Here is a 21,881-nt window from a genome sequence, read left to right on the forward strand (position 1 = left end):
GAGGCCATAACTTTTGATTTGACCATTGGAATTTCATTTTCTTTAGTGTTATGGAAACTAGACATCTAGACCTTTCTAAGGACACTGAGGTTAACTCAATTGGAGTTTGGAAAGACATTTAAATATGCAACCAAATTTAAACCAGGAAAAAGTCAGGATTGTTGATGTTAGCATTAGCCCCGACGCACCCTTTGGGACCACTGATAGTTGAAGGGTCAAATTTTCAAGATAAATACCCCTTGACCCCTTAAGACCAAAAAAAATAAAAAAGGAATTTGGACAATTCTTGGAGTTGTTCTGTGCAGACTCTCTCTCTCTCTCCAAAAACACACAAAAACCTTTGATTCTTTGCTTTTTTCCAACAATCAAAAGGTAGTATTCTTGCTCTCATCTTCCTCTCCTTGGTTTTAGAACCTTGGATTTGAGGTTTAAGGGTGTAGATGTAGCTTTTTAGCTACTATCTACACCCATTTAGTTTTCCTAGTATCTAACATGCTTTATAGCTTTTCCTAGTATTTATCTTGCTTTATCTTACTTCCTAGCATGTCTACTTGTTTTATAACATGTTTTATTTTTTTGATGTTGTTGGCCTAACTGTCTTGGGCTAGGATATGCATTTTTTTTCTTGTTTGTGCTTAGATCTATATGTCTATTTGTGTGTGTGCATTTTTTTTCCATGTTTAAGTTTAGATCTACATGTTTGGATGTTGTGCCTAGTGTTTGGCTATGTCTTTATGTCTCTTGCCTATGCCTTTTTCTTGTGCATTGGCTAGTGAGTAGGATATGGATCTAGATCTTGTAGTCTAAGACCATATCCATAAACCAAGGCCTACAACAAAGGGTTTGGATTATTGCCTCTATGCATGTTTATGCTTGTTTTGCCCTTGTCCATGCTTTTCCATGTGTTTTTGCTTTAGATCCATGCTTGTATGCTTAGATCTCATTTCTTGCATCCTTGCCATGTTTCTTGTTTGTTTTCCCTTTGAGGGTTTGTTGCTTGTTGGTCTTTGGGCCATTTGCTTGTTTGGTTGCATGCATACCCTTTTGGTGGTTTGTTTGAATGCAACCATGTTTGTGAGAGAAAATCTTCATGATGTTGGTTTGCTTGCTGCTTGCCTTTTTCTCCTTTGTTAGCTTTGCATGTTAGGGTTTCTCTTGTTAGACTCTCTATTTGCCTTACAACATGTTTACCCTTCCCCTTTGTGTGATAACATGCTTTGCTTCCTTTGTGCTCGTTTTGCTTGCTTTGTGCCATCTTGTTTGGCTTTCTTTACTTTGTTTGCATCCTTGCATCTTTGTCTATATGTTCATGCATGTGTCTTTGTGTACTTGTTTGTGTCATCAAGCTTAGTTCCTACATATAATCTCGGATGGGTTCATACCTATATTTTGTACACGAGATCTCAAGTCCCTTTTGGGAACTTTGCTTAATGGCACACGAGTGTCGTTCATACTCCAATATAATGGAACTATGGACCTCAATCCAAACCCACATTTGTCCTTCTAGAACACCCTTTCTTGCTCTTTTGTTTGATAACATGTTTGTTTGATAATATGCTTGTTTGTCGCTTTTGCGTGCTATTACATGCTTGTTTGCCATTCTGGGTGCTTTCCTTCGTTTGCCCCTTTGTGTGCTTTCTTTTGTTTTTTTGTCTTTTCTGTGGCTTGTCTACTGGCTTTGTGTTTCTTTTGTTATTGCATGTAGACGCTTGGAGTAAGGACATAACTTTCAAGATGTAAGCTAAAAGGGCAAATGCAAGTGAGAAGAAGCAAGCCTAAAAGGGGTAATGTTTTGTAGATTTAGGGCGCTTAGCCCCCTCCCCATATGGTCATCTCTTTCTCTCTCTTAGCCTCTTCTTTAGAACCATGTATTAGGCTTCCTTTTCCTTATGTCTAGCTTTAAGCCACATTCATGGGGTATGACAATGCTCGATTTACGTTTTTTGTACCTTGTTAGGCCATACCCTATAGATGTAGGCACGTATCCTTTATCTTTCCTGTACCTTGCTTGGGTCGCGTTTCTTGGATATAGTAATGTCTGATTTACTTTTCTCGTACCTTGCTGAGCCATACCCTTGGAACATTGATGATGTCTACTTTACTTTTTTGCTTTGTGTGTTTGCATTGTGCATAATGTATGTATGTCTATATGTGTGCGCACGTGCGTGCTTGTTTATGGATGATTGTGCCCTTTGTATAATGGACTCCCATGGTTAGAAGAGTAAATCTCTCATAATTGTGGGTGCTTTTGACCTTGTGATGTGGGTATGCATTCAAGGCAACTGTCGTAGGTGCATATTCATGTCATATTGTATGCGTGATCATCGCAATATGATTGTCTCAATCCATGTCAATTAGTGATATTGGTTTCTCCTTGTATGCGACATGCATAAACATGTTGATGCACGCAGTATACACAGGCGCAAAACCCTGCCGGTGTGCTATAACGCACCAAATGTGAAACTCTGGCAGATTTTCGTTGTGAAAATGGGGCACCTTTGTTTGTCGTATTCTCATAGCAAAAGCTTGGTGAGAATAGTGTTTTGTGTGCTATGATTCACCAGAGGCGAAATGCTACCTAATTTTCGTTGTAGAAATTTGGCAACAATTCCAAATATGATAGCAAAGTATTGATCAGCATCACACCCCCTCCAAAATCAAACCTCAAAGCCCAATTCTCTTAAAGCCCCAAAAGCAAACACCAATAGCTTGTTTTAACTGCCAAAGTACAAAAATTAAGATTTTACCAAAAAAAGAATTGTCTCCGGACAGGTGTTGAGAGGTGCCTAACACCTTCCTCGCACGTAATTAGACTTCCAAACTCAAGAATCAAGATTTTTTACCCATCCATGTTAGAGTAGGAAAAATGACATTTTTCTTAGCCTAGGATCGGTAATAAAATCAATTAAAGTCAAGTGACCAATCACACCTTAAAAAAAACCTAATGATTGGTGGCGACTTCACTTAGCTTTGGTAATAATAGGTTAAAATTGACTCATTTCAAGTCACACACCAGAGGTCTATCCTTCTTTATAGCACCCGAGCTCTTGAGTCATGCACTTTGGCTCGCCCACAAGCATCCCCACGATGGGTGGTCGACCACCACAAGGCATTGACACCAACCAACATGTTTACTTAAGCAGTTTTGACAACTTTTTTGTCATCATAGTCCATAGAATCCATTTAGACCATAAAGGGGACCAATCTTCCAAGAATTTATAAACCTCATCAAAGTGTGTTAAAGTAAGTAGGAAAATAACATCGACATACATTTATACTATAAAACTAACAAAACAAGGAAATTAGAGAATGAAGTTTTATACATCACCGCAATCACCTAACACAAACTTCCCTGTGGTCAATGTAAAGGCAGAAGGTACAGAGCAGAAGGAAGAGCAGCACAAACAGCAGAAAACGGCATGTAGTTTAGTATAATTTCTGTAAAACTACTTGTAGCTCAGTATATAGCATTAGTGGCTGAGTTAATTCTGATTAGTGGCCATGTGTACGTACAGCTGTGATTAGTTCATTAGAAAGTTAGTTAGTTTTGGCTTAAATCCCCCTGGTTAGTTAGAGGATGTTAGCTACACATTGTATATAATCTAAATCATGTAATCTTTCATTAGTGTTGATAATACAATTTTCCATTTCGTGGATTCTCTCAATTCTCTCTAAAGAATCTGTTTCTCTTTCAATCAAAAGGGACATTGTTCCAGGATTTGTGTTCAAGTAAGGATTTGAATTACAAAAGATAAAATGGAGCCAAATCATATGTCGAAACGTTGAAAAAGAAGAAAATAAGAACAATACAAGGCAATCATATCAAGAGTTTAAAGAAGAAAAGATACCCAGTATTGAAACTTAAAACAGATATATGGTTCTATGATATTGCCAATTTCTGCTCAATTAGAGAAGCCCAGAAAAACAAAAAAATTATTAGTTAAAAAAATTAAATGAGGAAAACTAAATGAAACTTTACCCAGTTTATTATAAACATTTGTACAAATAATATGTATACATTTGGAAATTTATCTCTTCTTTTAAACTTAAAAATTAGAATCTGAGTTTTGAGGAAGGGGGTTGAGCTTATTCCAAAAAGGTAATAATGTGGCCATAAAACTTATTAGGGACCTAGAAAAAGATATATATAGAGCTACTTTTGTCAAGAAAAAAGGAAATATACAAGAGAAGAAATCAGCTAACCAAAAAAAAAAAAAAAAGAATAACTGACTTGTTGAAGATTATGTTAAAAAAAAAAATCCAAAAGCAGAGACCAATTTTGATGGATGTAACACGGAGTCCACAAGCCTTAAGAAGCAGGCCAATACTACTGGCCATGTAACCATGTCCCCTTTCGCAACTCCAGTAACTACTCCACCTATCATCAACATGTACTTAAAAAAAAAAAAAAAAAAAATCCATTTTAGATATAGATGACTCTTAGATAAATAAACATAAACAAAACATAATGAGACTATTAGAGAACAAAACAAAACAAGCATTTTGTATCATTAACAACAACTATAAACTATTGCCACAGAATATGAAAGAATAAAACTGTTTGTTTGTTTAGACCCTTTTTTTTTGGAAGATTTGTTTAGACCCTTTAAAAACAAATTAGTTTAACCTAATGAATTAGCCAAGTATTTACTTAGGTTAATTATGAGATCTAGATTAAACACATACAAACATATTACCTGGTGTGGAAAAATAAAGAAGACAGTAATATGATGACATAGGAAAACCAATGAAATCAACCGTTTCAAGGTGAAAACCTGAGAATGACTTAACTTAGCTATCCTCAAGGTGAACAAATCCACTATGATAGAATGAAAGATTATAATAGATTTAAACCCTAAATCTAAAACTACCTCATATAGAACTTACTAACACGACCACATGTAGCTCTAACTCCACGGACTCTTCTATCTTGAATTTGCTAAACACAAACTCTCTGTTTGTGACTTTGAGATCCTACTCAAAGATTTCAGATCACCATCAGTAGTAGATCTTTATGTAGCAACTTGTTTCCTCCAGTTCTTGATTGTAGATCTCATTCCGGTAGATGTTTGTTGAGTTAGAAGGTACAGAAACCTCACAAATCTCACGGTAGTAACTCACAAGACTTCCATGGGCTTTTAAAAAGTGATTAGGGTTTTCCTTTTATACTAGGCAGCATTGGACTGAAACCCTAAACGTATTCACAGGCTTTGAGCCTGATATAAAATCTGTAGAATATGATTTTCGATCGGTCGAACCTAGCTTTCGATTGGTCGAACCTAACCTTCGATTGGTCGAGTTTCATAGAGGCTTGCTTCTTCTTTCTACAACATGACAGTTCTTGAAACTTGACTTGAACAAACTTAAGCAATGTCTAACACCTAATCTAGATATGTTTTTGTTCTTAGTTTACCAACATACAAATATTTGGAAACTAAACATTTAATACTAAATATTTATAACCTAACAAAAATAGTGGGAACCTAAAACATTTCAGTAATGCATTAGGACCGATTCGACCAAGTCACCCTAAAGGGCCTAAACCCTTTTTTTATCTAACAAAAGAAACGAAAAGAACAGAATCTAGACATTATCCTAAAAATGCAAGGATTGGCCAAGCATGGCTGAGTATAGCTATTACCATGGCAAGAAGCTAACTAAATCCAAACACATTAAAAAAAAAAAAAAATCATTATAACCTATTAAATAACCAAGCAAAGGTAAAATATCCAAGTTCTAGAAAATTATGAACCAAGAACAAAAATGTATATAAGAAAAAACCATCTGGGCACTTTCACAAACATTGATATGCTTATGCATTAAAAAAAACATTTAAAGCTTAGAAAGAAATACATTTTATTTAGAATTGAAAACAATATTAAAAAAGAAGGAAGAAAAATGATGGAATATGGATTATAGGTTTACCTGATGTTTGTGAAAATGAGGGTGAAGAGAATATGGTGGAAAATTGTGAGAGAGTTGGCAATGAAATGGATCAGAATTTGGGTTCCACAATTCAATTGAATCCTGTCAATAAACATTTTATTGCAAGTTGTCAATAGCAAGTAACACTCCCAAGTGCATGTTCTAATGGTCTATCTCAACCCAGTAATGATCCTTTCGGATATGGTGAACAATGATGTAAAAAATATGGGGGATTTCCAATGTGTTGGTAGAATAGTCAAATTTTCAAGCATATCCTCAACTACTTGATGAGGGACTTTTAAGTAAAAATGAGCTTTCCTTGAACTTTAGAGCTCGTTTGGAATGTGGTACAAGTTTCAGCTTATTTGAATTTTTAACTTCATTTTAGTACTATTTATAGGCCTAATTGCACTTTTTGATACTATTCATGAGTCTTATTGTATTATTAAGCTAGCTTTTAAATCTTTTTTTTTTAATACTTTTAACAAAAAAATTTTCAGTTTCAGCTAATTAAGCTATTCCCAAATTGACTTTTTTTTTTTTTTTTTTTTGGTATTTAGGAAGCTGTCATTGGCATATAATTGAGATAGACATGATAGTATGAGATTGATATTATAGACTTTTGATTGTTTCATGATGATTTCTATTTATCGTATGTTCTCTTATTCAACAATAAGAAACTTCTCCTCAATTGAAGTACTTAAAAGGCCATAATTAATAAGAATAAAATAGATAAATAAAATGTTGTGAAGATTAAAGGATAAGGTTCAAGGTTCAAGTGACTTAAAAATAAAGATCAAAGCCCAATACATGACCAAAATCTTTATGAGACAGGCCATTTGCTACTATGTTGGATGGGAATATGTGATTATCCTCAAGCCCTAGTTAATAACCCAAACCTTGGTTGCTAAGAAAGTGTCTGGTGAATAATTTAATAGTTAAAAATTAAAAATTGAAATTCAGTTATTGCCTTTGGTACCTTAGGAAGCAAAAATCAAAATTTTTAATTCATAGAAAAACAAAGTCAAATGAATTGAAAAAACTATTAATTCGCCCCTAACATGATTCAAGCATATCATTAGATTGGTTGAAAATTCCAACCCGACTTACCAATCCACAAAAATCAACTAAAGACATTGGGTTGAGTTTGGTGGTCTTTGGTAGATTTATTGTACACCCCTGATGAAGACTTAGTAGAAGGGGAAAAAAAAACTAGTTAATTAAAGAACAAAATTTAGTTACAAAACTAGTTATAACTTAAGGTTACAAATTGCTCTAATAAACAAAGTGACATGTGAAAAAATGGCATTTGCACTGCACATAATTACTTAAGTAAAAAATGGCATGTGTACGTAGGGGTGTTTACCAAACCTCACAAATCGCAAAAATCGAATCAAAATTGCCCGCAAAATGGCATAACCGCACCGCACCACATAGCAAGTAATAGTGCACCGTATCGCATGGTGCAGTGCAATTTGCGGTTTTATAATAAGAAAACCAAATCACATTGCACCGCACTCTCTCTATATATTAATATATTTATTTATTTTTAATATTTAATATATTATTAATAGTTCAATAGCCCTAGTTTTCAAAAAAATAATAATAATAGTTTGATAACCCTACTAAGTGTTGACTAAGAAAGCTAGCCCAAAAAAAAATTAGCTCAATAGTTTAAAACTTGGCCCAAAATAAAGGGAAATTTTAGTTTTAGGGTTGGGTAGAAAAATCCCAAAATTTGAAAAATATATCAACTTCAAGCCGTTCAAACTGTATTTTATACACCACACTGCAAATGTGTCCCTAAAAATAAGGTGCAGTGTGATTATGATTTTAGCTGAACTCTAAACCGCACTACACATGTGACCATAAAAATAAAATATAATGTAGTTATGATATTAGGTAAACCGCATCACAAAGTGCCATTAATTAGGACTTGTTGGGTTAACTTAATCATGTGCAGCACATGCCATTTTTTGCACATGCCACTTTGTCCTTAAACAAAACTCTGCGTTTTGTTGCCTCACCAAAAACCCACGTATCTCGTTCACTGGTTTTCATTTTCAAAACCCCTCACTCTCTCAGCTGCCTCCACCTCCTCCAACCAAACACAATCTCCGGCGGCTACAGCATCAACGGCGATCAATCTCCGGACTCATTTCGATGGCCAGATTGTAACCCAGACGTTGACTACGGTACCACTTTTACTCTCTAGCTTCTGCTTCGTTTGGTAGCCAGCCACGATTCATTTTATTACTTTCTTATCGAAACTGCTTAAGAAATTTAGATAAGCTTAAACTGTATCATATCTCTTGCTTTTTGCAATCCAAACAGCTTCTCCGCTATTTTTGTTTTATACTTTTTTTTTTTTTTGGTATGGGAATTTTGTCGAACACTTCGTAGACACTCACATTGTCATTGGTAGAGAGCTGTATACTGCTTCTTAATGCTCAAGTTTAGCAGAAAAATATAATTTTTAGTTCCCTAATTAACACCAAATGATAACATTTTGTAATTCTAATCAATTTGCCTTAAAACACAGTATTTGAAAATGTGAATATAACTTGGGCACACACTTTATAGCTTTTGAGTTTGTGGATCTTTATGAATTCATGTTTTTAAGCCCGAACAAAGGAGGATGGCTGCAATAGGTTGATGGCCCGCGTAAAATTTAGTCACTTTTCATGAATGAATCTATATAAATTCCTGTAGTTTTGGGACTAAGGCTTTGTTGTTATCTGTTTGTCAAGGTTTAAAGATGTGTGTTTTCTACCAAGGTTTGAGGAAACTAATATTTGGAGTGTATATGAACAGGGAAAATTTGTGTCTTTTTTGCCTTAATTTATATAAAATAAAATTCGGGGGAGAGTATGGCGGCGTGGATGTCCAGAAGGCTTTTACGTTCCTTTGGTTCCTTGTATACGTTCAGCCGCTGTGATTCTCCAAGTATTACGTGTCAATCGTTTCATGGTTCTCATGGTAAGGGGTATTTGTATCTAATTGCTTTCTCATTGGAGGTCAATAATTATTGCTCTAGAGTGCAAACTTGGTTGCTTTTGTGACTTTTCTAAATCTTTATTTATCTTGCTTATAACAGATTTGTCCACATTGGGATATTCAGGTCTTTTCAAGGTACATTCTCATTATATTTTCTTCCCTCCATTTCTAAAGTATGATTTTTTTAAAGGGATGTCAAAAGATATACTATTAGAATTTTTAAGGAAATTTATAGAACAATCATATTCGGTAAACCAACTTGTTTGCTCTCTATACATTTGGAGTTTCAGTTACAAGCCTATATTGTATGTATTATTGTAGGGCGGGCCATCTGTCCTTGCTAATCGATGGCTGTCAACTTCCATTCTAACTCCTGATTCAGGGGAAGGAGCATTTCCCACAGATTTATTATCCACCAAGCCTATGGTAACAGCAGAACGTAGTATAGGTATGGGAAAAAACTAAAAACATTTCATCATGAATTTACAATTATCATGTTGTTTGGGTGAAGTATAGTAGTTGTTGAGAATGTGTGTGTGTGTGTGCCTGCGTGCTCACCTTTGTATAGGTATGGGGAAAAAGTAAAAACATTTAATGCTTAAATTTACAGGTATCTTGCTTCTTGGGAGAAATATAATAGTTATTGAGAGTGTGTGTGTGTGTGCGCGCGCACGTGCGTGCATGCTCACCTTTAATAAATATACTAATAACTATGTTCTCTTTGGAAGTTCCAGAGTTTGTTGAAATCGACTTTATATTTTATAGATCAACCTTATTGTTTTTCTTGGTAGGTATATTTTTTATCAATCTTATGTGACAGTTTAGCAAATGTTTCATATTTATATACTTCTTGTTCATTTTCAATTTTGACTTCTTTCTCTCATTTTTCTATTTTCCTAAATTTTATCCTGTTGCCTATGATGAAATTTGCAGAGTAATTTAACTGTTGCTACTATTTTCAAACTTTGTATATATAATGATGTTAAGTATTGTGGTGAAGGACTTTGTCAGGACTTGATAATTCCAGTGACAAATTTTCACAATGAAGACAAGGGCTTCATGGTTTTAGCTGGTGATGTTTTTGATGTGCCTATTAGAAAGGATATTGTGCATCGTGTTGTACTATGGCAGCTTGCAAAACGACAACAGGTAGTTATTGATCAGTATTTTTAAGTTTTGGTGCCTAAAGCATATGTGGCTATAATGCCAATAATGGTATTAATATCCTATAATTAATAATTTAATACACTTATGTATAGTGCTGGGAGTGTGGCTGCAATCTGTCCTGAAACTGTTGCAAACTTGCAGTATTGACTTCCAATTAGTAGCTCATTTTTTGAAGTGTCTAGGTTCTTTCATTTTGCTAGGATTAGGATGGTGAGGGAGGGCAAATCTGTTCTTGATTGATATCAAGCCTTTGGGTTCTCTCATTAAAGGAAGTTTACTGATCATTTTGTTTTGTTTTTGCATGGCTACCTGTCATTTTTTATTTAGAATGTTCAGGTCCATTAAAGTTTTTTCAACCTTCATATTATATATGGTTAGTCTGCCTAAATAGCCAAAAAGGGAAAATAAAAGGGTTATTAATTCTCTAATGTGACTCTTGGGGATGTATTAGATTTGGATGTCTGTAAGACTTATTGCTGATTGAGTGGTCTGCAGGGAACACATTCTACAAAAACCATTAGTGAGGTTAGTGGCACTGGGAAAAAGCCATGGCGACAGAAGGGTACTGGTCGAGCAAGGCATGGAACATTGCGTGGGCCCCAGGTAATTACTCTTCTTATGTATTTTAAGGTTCTCAGTGTTGCTCTAACATTAAGATGCTTGGTTGACTTTAATCAATGGAATGTGTTATAGTTTAGGGGCGGTTGTGTTATGCATGGCCCTAAGCCAAGAAGTCATGCTATCAAGCTTAACAAGAAGGTTCGGCGTCTAGGCCTGAAGATTGCTTTGACAGCTCGTGCAGCTGAAGGAAAGGCAAGTCTCTCTCCCCCATATTTTCCATTTGTGGTTTACACTGATTAGGGTTGTTGAGAATTTATTCATGCAATATGATGTAATGCAAAATTTCTTTTATTGTTATTTTAGGGGAGTTCTTCTGAGCCTTTTTTTTTTTTGCATTTTCATCATCATTGTTGTGAATGTACAACCAAGAAGCCTTATATTGCTCTATTTGGGTTTCTCGGGGTGTCCCCTGTTTAACTAAATTAGCATATCATGATTATTCTAGAATATCAATCATGAATTCTTCTTTGTGCCTATGAACACTCTTTTTGTATTCTAATTTAGTTGGCTATAGTGCCTGCTATCACATTTTTTTACATTTGCTTTCATGTATTGAACACTGATTTTTTCTCCTATCTGATTTATGAAACTTAACTAGAGAAAGTTGGTCAAATGTACAGCTTTTGGTTTTTGATGATTTGGAGGTTCCTAACCATAAAACGAAGAATATTGTGAACTATGTCACGCAAATGGAGAACGCTAAAAAACTTCTTCTGGTGGATGGTGACTCCATAAATGAAAAGCTGAAGCTGGCCACACAAAATCTACATTATGTCAATGTACTGCCATCTATTGTAAGTTGTTTCTTCTGATCCTTGCTGTTTATCAGTTGGAAGCAAATTAATTAATTTGTAGGTCTAAGTCAAGATAAGGTCAAACGTGTTCCTAGAAGTAATAGGATTCATTTTCTTTGGCCAATGAAATCAGGATTACAACAGGTTGATGAAAATTCTCAGATTCCCAGAAATATTAGATTATCATCCTCCCCATATGGGGTGGTCAGTGTGGTTTGGGGGTTCAATTCACCCTGGGTTCATGAGTAAATTTGCAAAAAAAGAAAGAGTATCATACATGAAAAATCATACTACTTGTATCTGAATTTTATATCCTCATGACTCTGGATCTCTCTCTCTCTCTCTCTCAAATACTTGACTGAATGGTTTTTGGTATTAAACAGTTTCTTAAAAAAACCAAAAATTTCACTGTGTTCATCATTAGCAAAGGGAATGAGATCAGGTGCAATTCCTAGGGTATTATTGCACTTGATGCAATTGCTTTTAATGGCTGAGATTGATAGTTGCAAAAAATAACTTTCAATCTCAACCATTGATTAAAAAAAGTTAAAAACTTTATGAAAAGTAAAAATTAAAAAAAATTTGTGAGACAAATGAGGTGAATTGCACCCAGGGTATTGCACCGGATCCTAATCCAACTTGCATATCACAGCTGACACTTGTTAGTCATGTTTTGCAGGGCTTGAATGTCTATAGTATCCTGCTCCATGACACTTTGGTGATGTCCCGTAATGCTGTAAACAAAATTGTTGAGAGGATGCACACTCCAATTAACCGTTAAAGCATCATCCATTCCATAAATTCTACTCCAATTTTAGCTGAGAATAGGTATCAAATCTCTTTTGTAGAAGAAAAAGGAAAAGCCCAAAAAATAATTGTATGCTTTTTCCTGCCCAAATATTCAGATGCATGTCTGGACATGTTGATTTATTTTTATTTTTATTTATTTTGTATTGATCTTTTATCTTTAACTATAATCCTTTTTGTTGAATTTTGGAAAAGCCCAAAAAATAATTGTATGCTTTTTCCTGCCCAAATATGCAGATGCATGTCTGGACATGTGGATATATTTTTATTTTTATTTATTTTGTATTGATCTTTTATCTTTAACTATAATCCTTTTTGTTGAATTTTGGCTAGTTTCAATTAGAATGGCCGGGAAACGTGGTTTCTATAAAGTGGCTAGTTTCTTCTTGATGTGCCACTTACTCACATTACAAAGAATTTGGTGTGCCGAAGCTCTTAAGGTTCAGTGTATCCTGTGCTTTTTGAAACATATCCGATTAGTATTGACAATTACTAGACCATGGTCGTCTTTTACAATGGCTGATAAAACCCAAGGCTTTTTTTTCTTTTATCATGATGTTATGTTTTAGACTTTTAGGTCAGTTTATATGATAAATAAATGTTAATAGCTTTGTCATCAGCCTTCAGTGTGAGAAAACATTGTTTTGATGTCACACCTACACCGCGTGGTGAATGATTTCATATTCAAACTTGTCTGAAATGGTCTTTTAACTCTGAACGGTTTGAAATACGAGGTGGGTATCCTGTGTTTTTGGATGCATGCAGCCAGACACTCATGGCCTGTGGGGCCCACGTCCTGTGAGTTCGTTGCATTCAATGAAAACACATCCCTTTTTCCAGAAATACCTTTGTAATTTTCTGTGGCCATAGGTGATATGATATCTCTGACTTTTGGAAATTCGACAGTATTCCATTTAAATTCAATAAGTTATGCGGTACAAAACTTTTGCACAATATTGAGTTGGTATTTTGTGATTTGCGTATAATATGAATATAGCATGTATCATGTATGTGGCGGACTATGTAAGAGTAATGTTTCATTAATCATTAATAAATTTGTGATTGGTATATTCAATAATAGGTCTGGCTATACAAAACTTTTTATAACTCTTTGCAGAATATTGAGTTGGTATATTGTCATTTGTGTATTATGAAAATAGTGTAAGAGGTGGATTATGTAAGAGAGGTGTTTCATTAATCATAAATTTGCAATCTCAAGTTAAAAAAGAAAAATTGTATATGTAGAGAGAGAGAGAGAGAGAGAGAGGTACCTTCTGATATCTCCCCTTAAAGGAATCAAGCACTTCGGCAATAGGTCCACCATTATTTATATTTATTTATTGAGTTGGCTTTGGAAAATAATATTAGATCATCAATAAAGATTCAAGAAAACCTCAGGCCCATTCTAAAAGCTTAGAGTATAGTCCACTACATCTCACCAGAGTCCACACCTCTTCGTCATGAAAGCTCCAAGGAACTCCACGCACAAAATAAACTAGTGGAAAGCAAGTCTCCTTGTCTAATCCCCTAAAATAAATGAAAAGACTGTAGTTTACTCCCATTGAACAGGAGACAAGATGAGGAAGTAGGAATTCAGCTCGGAATGAGAGTAACAATTTCATGAAAAAAAAAAAAAAAAAAAATCCAAAATGCATTATGACCATTCCCACCAAAACTTGACTTTTGTTGTGTTTAGACTAGGGCAGATTTTGGTGATGTGAAGTCTAGTGTTTCCTTTGTACTTTGATATAAAGCAATACGCTGTGTGCTTATTCGTATATACTATGTACTTGAATTGTGGGTTGTGTTTATTTGATTCACATAAATTATTTGAGTGTTCCATGTGTGAGTGTTGGGTGTTGGCTGAGATTAAGTGCCCATTTGGTTAGTATTATTTAGGAATATTTGGGCCAAAAATCACAATGACGTAATTTAAACGCTTATCTAGTATGTTTGGTAAGTTTTCCAAAGTACAATTATTAGCTTACTAAGCGCATTTTTCAAATGGCATCTAGAAGCTGCAATTTTGAAGACACAATAAAGAGACCAATTTGCTTTAAATATGTCCGTTGAGAATTTGGATCTTATCCTTAAATTACCCTTACTTTTATCATTAATAATAATAATAATTTTATTTTTTTTACAATCTTTCCTTAATTAAAAAAACTTTAATAACATTATTATTGTTATTATTATAATAAGTCATAATATATGTTTTTTTTTTTTAGAATTATTATTATTATTATTATTATGAGAAGGTAAAGCCACAAGTATAAAAGACTTCCTTTTATATATATATTGTCATTTTTGGTAATTTAAACCTCAAACAAAAGTTTTAGTAAGTTCTAGTTTGTTAGCCATATATTATGATTATTGAAACTGCACTTTCTTTCAACTTTTGCTAAATCCTCTAAAACTTTTCATGAGTCCATTTTTGTTCAGCAATTAGTAACCACTTTTTCAGAAAGAGTTGTCAAACTCATCCAATCTAGTGCCATTACAAGGTAAAAAAAATTTGGGGTAAGATTAAGTGGGCAACTAAGTGTGACACTAGATAAAGTCTATAATAAATTAAATTTCATAACAAAAGCCACATCCAGTAAGGTATTGACAAGAATTTTCATCTTGTGAAAATTCAATAACAAATTTCAGAACTTTGTTATTCATATATACATATTATGTTGATACTAATTGATTCAACAACATTTCTCTAAAAAAAAAAAACTCAACCACATTAAAATAAATATTTTTATTTTTATTTTAATAATTACAAATACAAAATTTATCTAAATATTGCTTAATTTTTATTTTTATTTTTTACTTTTATCAACAAATGTTCTAAAAACAATGATTAAGATGCGTTTAATACTTTATTAAATAATTTTTAATACATTTTGGAAAAAAAAAAAGTCAAACTGCACACACAACGACAATAAATTTGTACATATGAGTCAATAAGTCATTAACAAGTAAATTTTCTTATTTGAAAAATGAGTAATTCCTAATTACTCTGGGAGAGATGGTGATGTTCTCTCCTCTCACATTCATGATGGAGTCTACTCATTAAATTCATGGTGAGGTCCACTATAAATGTGAGAGGAGAAAACATCATCTCTTCGTACTCTGAAAATATTTTCCTTGAAAAATGTGCATTACAGTTTATAGCTCATAAATTGACCATTAATTAATCCACCTTAATAGTACCCTTTCTTCTAAGTTAAATGTTGTTGTAATAGAGTTCAAAAAAGGATGGATCGAGAGTAAACCATAGATAACCCAAGACACAGACACATTAAGTTAACTATTACTATTAGTTATTAACACATCGTTAATAACGGTTATTAGAAAGAGAAGCACTAAAATGTTTATAGAGTGAAAAATAGACGGACAAAAAATTGCTCCGTTTGATAAAATTTGAAATCTATAGAGTAAGAAGGTAAACGACTTTTTATGTGACACTAACACATGGGGAGTTGAAACGACGACGCTTCTCTCTTGTACCAATAAAGTCACTGTAACTCAGTCAAGCGTCACAGTCACTCTCTCTCTGTCTCTCTCTCTCTCTCTGTCTCCTCCTTCCACCTCCTTCCACCTCCATGAAGGAGAGGACTTTTGGGTTTCCTTTCTCTTCTTCTCTCAAAATTTGAAACTTGCAAAACCCAAAAAAAACAAAAACAAAAACAAAAACCTCTCTCATTTTGTTAAAAACTCCTACATTTTTTATTTTCAAACATCCTTAATCTGTCTTTGCTCATGGCCAAACCTAGACCTGGGAAAAAGGACTTGGATGCCTACACCATCAGAGGCACTACCAAGGTTGTTAGAGGTAACGAACTTTTCAACTAACACAATCCCATCTCATAAAAATGTCTTTTTTCATCTGGGTTTTTAAAAAAAAAAAAAATGCAATTTGTTTTTGTTTTTTATTTTGGTTTTTTGTGGTTTTGGGCAGCTGGGGATTGTGTGCTCATGCGACCATCGGACACAGGTAAGCCTCCATACGTGGCACGCATCGAGAAGATCGAGTCAGACAATAGGAACAACATCAAAGTTCGAGTGAGGTGGTACTATAGACCTGAGGAATCGATCGGAGGGAGGAGACAGTTCCATGGAGCTAAAGAGCTGTTCCTTTCTGACCACTATGATGTTCAGAGTGCTCACACTATAGAAGGGAAGTGCACGGTTCACACTTTCAAGAACTATACTAAGCTTGAGAATGTTGGGGCTGAGGATTACTATTGTAGATTCGAGTATAAGGCTGCTACTGGGGGGTTCACACCAGACCGTGTGGCTGTGTGAGTGTTTATTTAGTCTTTTATTTGGTTTTGGCTTTGTGGGTTTTGATAAAAATGTGTTCTTTCATTGGTTTTGTTGAGTTTTGGATTGGTACATTGATGGGTTTTGATTTTTTTTCTTCTTCTTTTGGGTGGGATTTTTGTTGTTGAAGGTACTGCAAATGTGAGATGCCTTACAACCCGGACGACCTCATGGTGCAGTGTGAGGGGTGCAAGGACTGGTAAAAAATTGATCTGGGTTCTTCTTTTTGTTTTGTTTTTGAGTGTGTTGAAACTTGGTTTGCGGGTAAGACTAGTTTTAAGTTTGTTTGTGTTTTTTTGTTTTTGTTTTTGTTTTTTTTTTTTTTTTTTTTTTTTTAATGTTAAAGTTCTCTCTATGTTGAATGTGAATTGTTTATTTGTTTTCATATTTAATATAGAGGTTTGAAAGATTGGATTACTATTTGCATAGTCTGCTTTAAGTGTGTTAAAGACTTAAAAGGTCAAAACTTGGATTTGAAAGAAAAGGAAAAGCAAATCCAAAATTAATGTGGTGAAGTGAAGAGGGAAAATCCATCCATCTGTTGTCCACCTTGCCTCAAAAAGAGAGATTGTTGAAAAGGAAGGAGCTTTAGGGTCTATGTTAATTTTGATGAGAAAAAAGTATATGCGAGACTCTATAAATGAAGTGCACATTGATGGGAGAAGCAATCTACTATCCTGCCAATTAGAAGATAATTAGCAAAAAAATGGAAAAGAGCTTATCATCTTTTGGCATGTGAAGTTGGTGAATTACTACTAATTGAAGTCTGAGTATTAATAGGTTCTATCTAGATACCAAATTTGCTAGATAGGCATATGTCCCTCTGTCTTATTTTGGCACTGTGCCATAATTCTGGTTTTCTATGACTTCTTGTTGTAATTTCAGTTAACTGATGTAAATTGCATCGTATGGAGGCTTAATTTCCTAGTGTTAATTGCTTAGATGTTCACCCATTAACATCAATGCATGGATATTGGTTTGTCAAATTGCCAATGAGCTCTAGCTCAAATGGCACCTTCTCTCCTTGCCAGAGCAAGGTGGAGGGTAAGATTGTTGGTTTTGAGGCCCACTAGTTTCATGTGTAACTTCTTATTAATTGCAACATATTGGTTTGTGAAATCCATGTTGTATTGGTGTGTGATAACTCTTTCTGTAGAAAAATGGAAAACTCATTACTGTTGATGTTATTATTGCATTTGACTATGCTGCTTTGGTTGCACCTTGAAATCCATGATATACTGAGTTCGAATTTCTTGTAACTTGCTTAAATGCTTATTGTAAATCTTACTCTTTTGTTTTAAAGGTATCATCCTGCTTGTGTGGGCATGACTATTGAAGAAGCTAAAAAATTGGATCGCTTTGTATGCTCTGAATGTTCATCCGATGACGATGTGAAAAAACCCCTGACTGCATTTTCAGCATCTCCAGCAGCCGACGGCAAGGTGTGACTAAATTTTTTTCTCAGTTCCACATAATTATAATTCCATGTCTGGTGTCCTTGTTTGCATTAGTTCATTTTCTTGTCTCAGCTTGTGCTTGATGCCCAATGTGCCTATTTTTGGGCTAATAGTGGGCTCTGGGTTTGCATAATTGGAGGCTAAAGGAAACCATAGAAAATTTTAGAAATTTTATTTTAATGAAACCGGCCTTTTTTTAAAAAAATTGGTGGGAAGGAGGTATATCATCTTAAACTCATTCTGTGGTATATCGTTGTTGTTGGTGTAGTGGATCCTGTGGTAGAATTTTCTTGTTTAGTAAAGGAAAATATATGATGTTTCCTCTATAGTGAGAATCACTATTTTCCTGAAGAAGATATATGAGAAAATCTGATCACATGAGCTATAGTGTTAATAAGTACTTCTAACTTATTTGCTGGTAAATTGGTGAATATCTAAAGGTTTAAATGGATATGCTTGGCTACAGATTATATCCATAATAGAAGTTAAACTTGTCATGATATGCGGTTTATCCATGCATATGAAAATTCTCAGAATTCTGGCTTCTCTAGTGTTGACAATCAATCCTAGTCTAAAATGTTGCTTTTAGTGTATTTCTTTTGGTTAAATGCCTATTTAGATTGAATTGTCTGATGGTAGTGGGATTGCTGCTAATGCTTATCTAAGTTGGGTGTAGTTGTTTTTCCTATTTTCCTAGGGAGCTTTCCTTTTGCATGGTAGATATTCATATCTCATTCTCACTACTGAAGATGAATTTGTGATTTTTATCACTTTGTGAATATAGATATTGGAGTACTTGCTTCTTCTCTTTGTATATGAAAATTGCTTGAGCTAAATGACCGTCAACTGTAATTGATACTTTATCCTGCTTCTGTTTATGGTTATGCATTATGATGGTATGCTTGCTTGTTCACACATACGTTTGTTTCAATTTTGTTGTCAAAAATTGTAACTTGCTGGGTTTAAGCTGTTGGTTAGCAATTTTGTTCTAGGCCACTTCCATAGGAGATGCATCTTTTCTTTGTACAGTTCCCCAATCATCATGTAGTTCTTGTTGACAAAAGCACCTGTTCATTTTATTATGAGAATGTGGAAACATGCAAAACTTTGAACTTGAAGGGACTTTGGAGTAGTTTAGTCTTGAGTTTTTTATTCCCTTTTCATTTTGAATCTTGTCCTAGTATATACAATTTAGTAAGAACTAAGAAGTGTTTAGGAGGAAAGTATTTACTATGGCAACAACGTACATATTTGAAATGATTGACAGAATGCTATTAAGCTACCCTTGATGCACTCTGCTCTATAGAACTTCCATCTGGCAATCCCCAATTTTGATTTTTATCCTTCCCTTATCTTTATCATCCTATTACTACATTTCATTTTGGATCTACATAACACAACGTTTATGTTGGAGACACAAGAATATCTGATTTAGTGATTTAAATACTACTGCTAAAGCAGTGTTATAGAGGTCAATGGTGGTTGTATTTACAATAAATTAAATCTTTCCTGTTCTCTCCTGTTCCTGCTTGAAACTTGAAATTTTCTTTTACTTTACTAAACTTTTGGCCTGTTGTAATCATATTATCATTTCGAAGTAATTTGTCCTTTGAAGGGTTTTTTTTTTTTTTTTTTTTTTTTTTCGTTTTCCCTTTAATCTTACAATGCTGATCTCCTTTTAGTCTGTGAGTAGTATGGCTATGATACACATGCACTTGTAATATGTGTTTTATTTATTTTTAATTTTAATTTTTTATGTTCTTTATGGTGCTATAGGTCAAGCTAGAATATCATTGTGTAAAAGTTTCTGTATCACATATTACATGTTGAAGTGCTCATATGAAAAACCTTATTTAGTCTTCTTCTGACACTATCATATATAATTCATAAGGTTGTGATAGTCATTTTCGTCATCTTTCTGTGCCTTTTATGGTAGATTAACTTGAGCTATGGATTGCAGCTGCTAGATGCAGATTCTTTTTTTATATTCTATCATCTTTCTTCTTAATTTTTGGAAAAAATCCTAAAATTTATTCTCATGTCTGCCATTATGTTTCTTTCTCTCTTGTTAGATCTTCATTAGTTGATTTATCTACCATATGTGTGCTGATATAGTAAAATGGTGTTTATGTAAGGAAAGGCTCAATCTTGATGGATTATCCAGAAAATATTCTGTATTATTGCCATGTTTATATTGGTTGGTCTACTCCTAGTTGTAGTGGATATGTGTATTCAGTTTATATGGCAACTAAATCAACATCTCGTAGTATACATAGTTGATTAGTTTGCTTTTAGAGCTATTAACTTAAAAAATACTCTGCATTGATTTTATCTAGAGGCATGAACCTTTAAAAACATTAAATCTAAATTTTCTGTGGTGTTAAAACACTCAGCTAGAAACAAATCTTACTCATTGATGTATCTGCGAAGACTTCTAGTCAAACATATGACATGGTGTATGATCCACTCAGATAAAAAGTTATTACCCTGTGATTAAAATTTGGCATGAACTTCTGATGGATTTGAATGGCCAAGCAATAATTAGTCCTTTTGTTGAATAAAAATAATTGTAACTTCCAGGATGTACTAGAAACTTATTAGTAGTACCTTTGTTGTTTTAAATTATTCATATCTATGCACAGAGAGTTTTGCTGAAATAATTTTGGGCTGTGGGAATATGTAGAGATTTTATACAGCTGTTCTCAATTGCATGTTTTCTCTGCTTCTCTCTTTTGTAATATATGATTTGTAAATGAAGTTTTTGATCTCTCAGGTGGAGCCTAAGCGAAGAAAGCGATGACCACAATTTGGAGCTTCTGTGAGGAGACAACTCTTGCTGCAGATTTGGCTCTTTGATTATTGTTATGTGGAATGTACAGCTTAGACTGGAGACTGTTATTAAGTATTTGACTAATATATGTATCTCTGCTAGGGTTAGAATATTAGTCTTCGGTTTTTGTTTTTGTCCATAAAGAGATTTCAGTTCAAATTGTGATTTTTTAAGATCACATTGAACTGAAAACCTTAAGTGAAAAAGAAACTGTGGATTCTGATTTTCTAGTAGTAGTAATTGGTGATTTCCATTATACCTCCTCATCGTCTGTTATGTTGGGTAATTTTTCTATAATCTAGATTCACTAATTCATCTTTAAATCACCATGTTATGCACCTGCACATCTACTGTATATTGTTAACATGTAGAATGTGTTTTTCCTAATTTTCTTTTTCCAAACAAGCACTTGGGAATGGAGGGGGATGAACAAGGTGGCAGTTTTGCAAGTCAAGTTTCTGTCTTACTGAAAAAAACAATAGCTTCTATTACCATCCTTGTTGGAACAGAGATACACCTGGGCCTTCTGGAAGCCTCATATTTTCAACCATCTAAGGGATGATTTTTTGTCTAAATGCCTTCTGCAATGCTTTCCAGTCTGGTAGCCACTGGAAAATGTTTGAAAATGTGATAATTCCTAGCTTTCTATCCATGGGAAATCTTGCTACAAATGACTGCTATAGTCACAATCACATGGAAAAGCAGCTGGTCAAATATAGTATTTGATTGCTTCCTATTGGCTTTATCTAGCTCAATACAACCTGTTGCATGAAAACGCCTAGACAATGTTGACGGTGACATGAGGTGGTTAGTTGGTAGCATAGCTGACTCATCGGTGTATGTCATGATTCATGAAGCCAATCCTCTGTGGTAGTTTATGCTCTCTCAATTCTCATCTCACCCTGGAGATTGTTAAGTTATAGGATAAATCTGTAACAAAATCTTGTTTGATACTATATTTTTAGG

General features: G+C 34.2%; 2 protein-coding genes across 3 annotated transcripts; both read left to right on the forward strand.

Moving 5' to 3' along the window:
- Positions 1 to 7,914: 7,914 nt before the first annotated feature.
- LOC115993101 (50S ribosomal protein L4-like) lies at positions 7,915 to 12,634 on the forward strand. 2 transcript variants are annotated; one of them, XM_031117381.1, is made up of 9 exons: positions 7,915 to 8,120; positions 8,740 to 8,904; positions 9,023 to 9,057; positions 9,244 to 9,370; positions 9,923 to 10,071; positions 10,585 to 10,692; positions 10,783 to 10,902; positions 11,331 to 11,504; positions 12,171 to 12,290. In XM_031117381.1, the coding sequence occupies exons 2-9, from the start codon at positions 8,796 to 8,798 to the stop codon at positions 12,198 to 12,200; spliced, it is 852 nt and encodes a 283-aa protein (XP_030973241.1). In that variant the 5' UTR covers positions 7,915 to 8,120; positions 8,740 to 8,795; the 3' UTR covers positions 12,201 to 12,290. The 2 variants fall into 2 exon arrangements, with proteins under 2 accessions (XP_030973241.1, XP_030973240.1); XM_031117380.1 differs by having other exon boundaries at positions 7,918 to 8,120; positions 12,184 to 12,634.
- Positions 12,635 to 15,787: 3,153 nt separating this feature from the next.
- On the forward strand, positions 15,788 to 21,176 carry LOC115993045 (chromatin remodeling protein EBS-like). Its single transcript, XM_031117318.1, has 5 exons — positions 15,788 to 16,137; positions 16,264 to 16,606; positions 16,759 to 16,827; positions 17,932 to 18,070; positions 20,859 to 21,176. Exons 1-5 carry the CDS (start codon positions 16,065 to 16,067, stop codon positions 20,883 to 20,885), a joined length of 651 nt encoding a protein of 216 aa, XP_030973178.1. The 5' UTR covers positions 15,788 to 16,064; the 3' UTR covers positions 20,886 to 21,176.
- The last annotated feature ends 705 nt before the right edge of the window (positions 21,177 to 21,881 follow it).

This window comes from Quercus lobata, chromosome 5, assembly GCF_001633185.2.
Source record: "Quercus lobata isolate SW786 chromosome 5, ValleyOak3.0 Primary Assembly, whole genome shotgun sequence".
Taxonomy (NCBI): domain Eukaryota; kingdom Viridiplantae; phylum Streptophyta; class Magnoliopsida; order Fagales; family Fagaceae; genus Quercus; species Quercus lobata.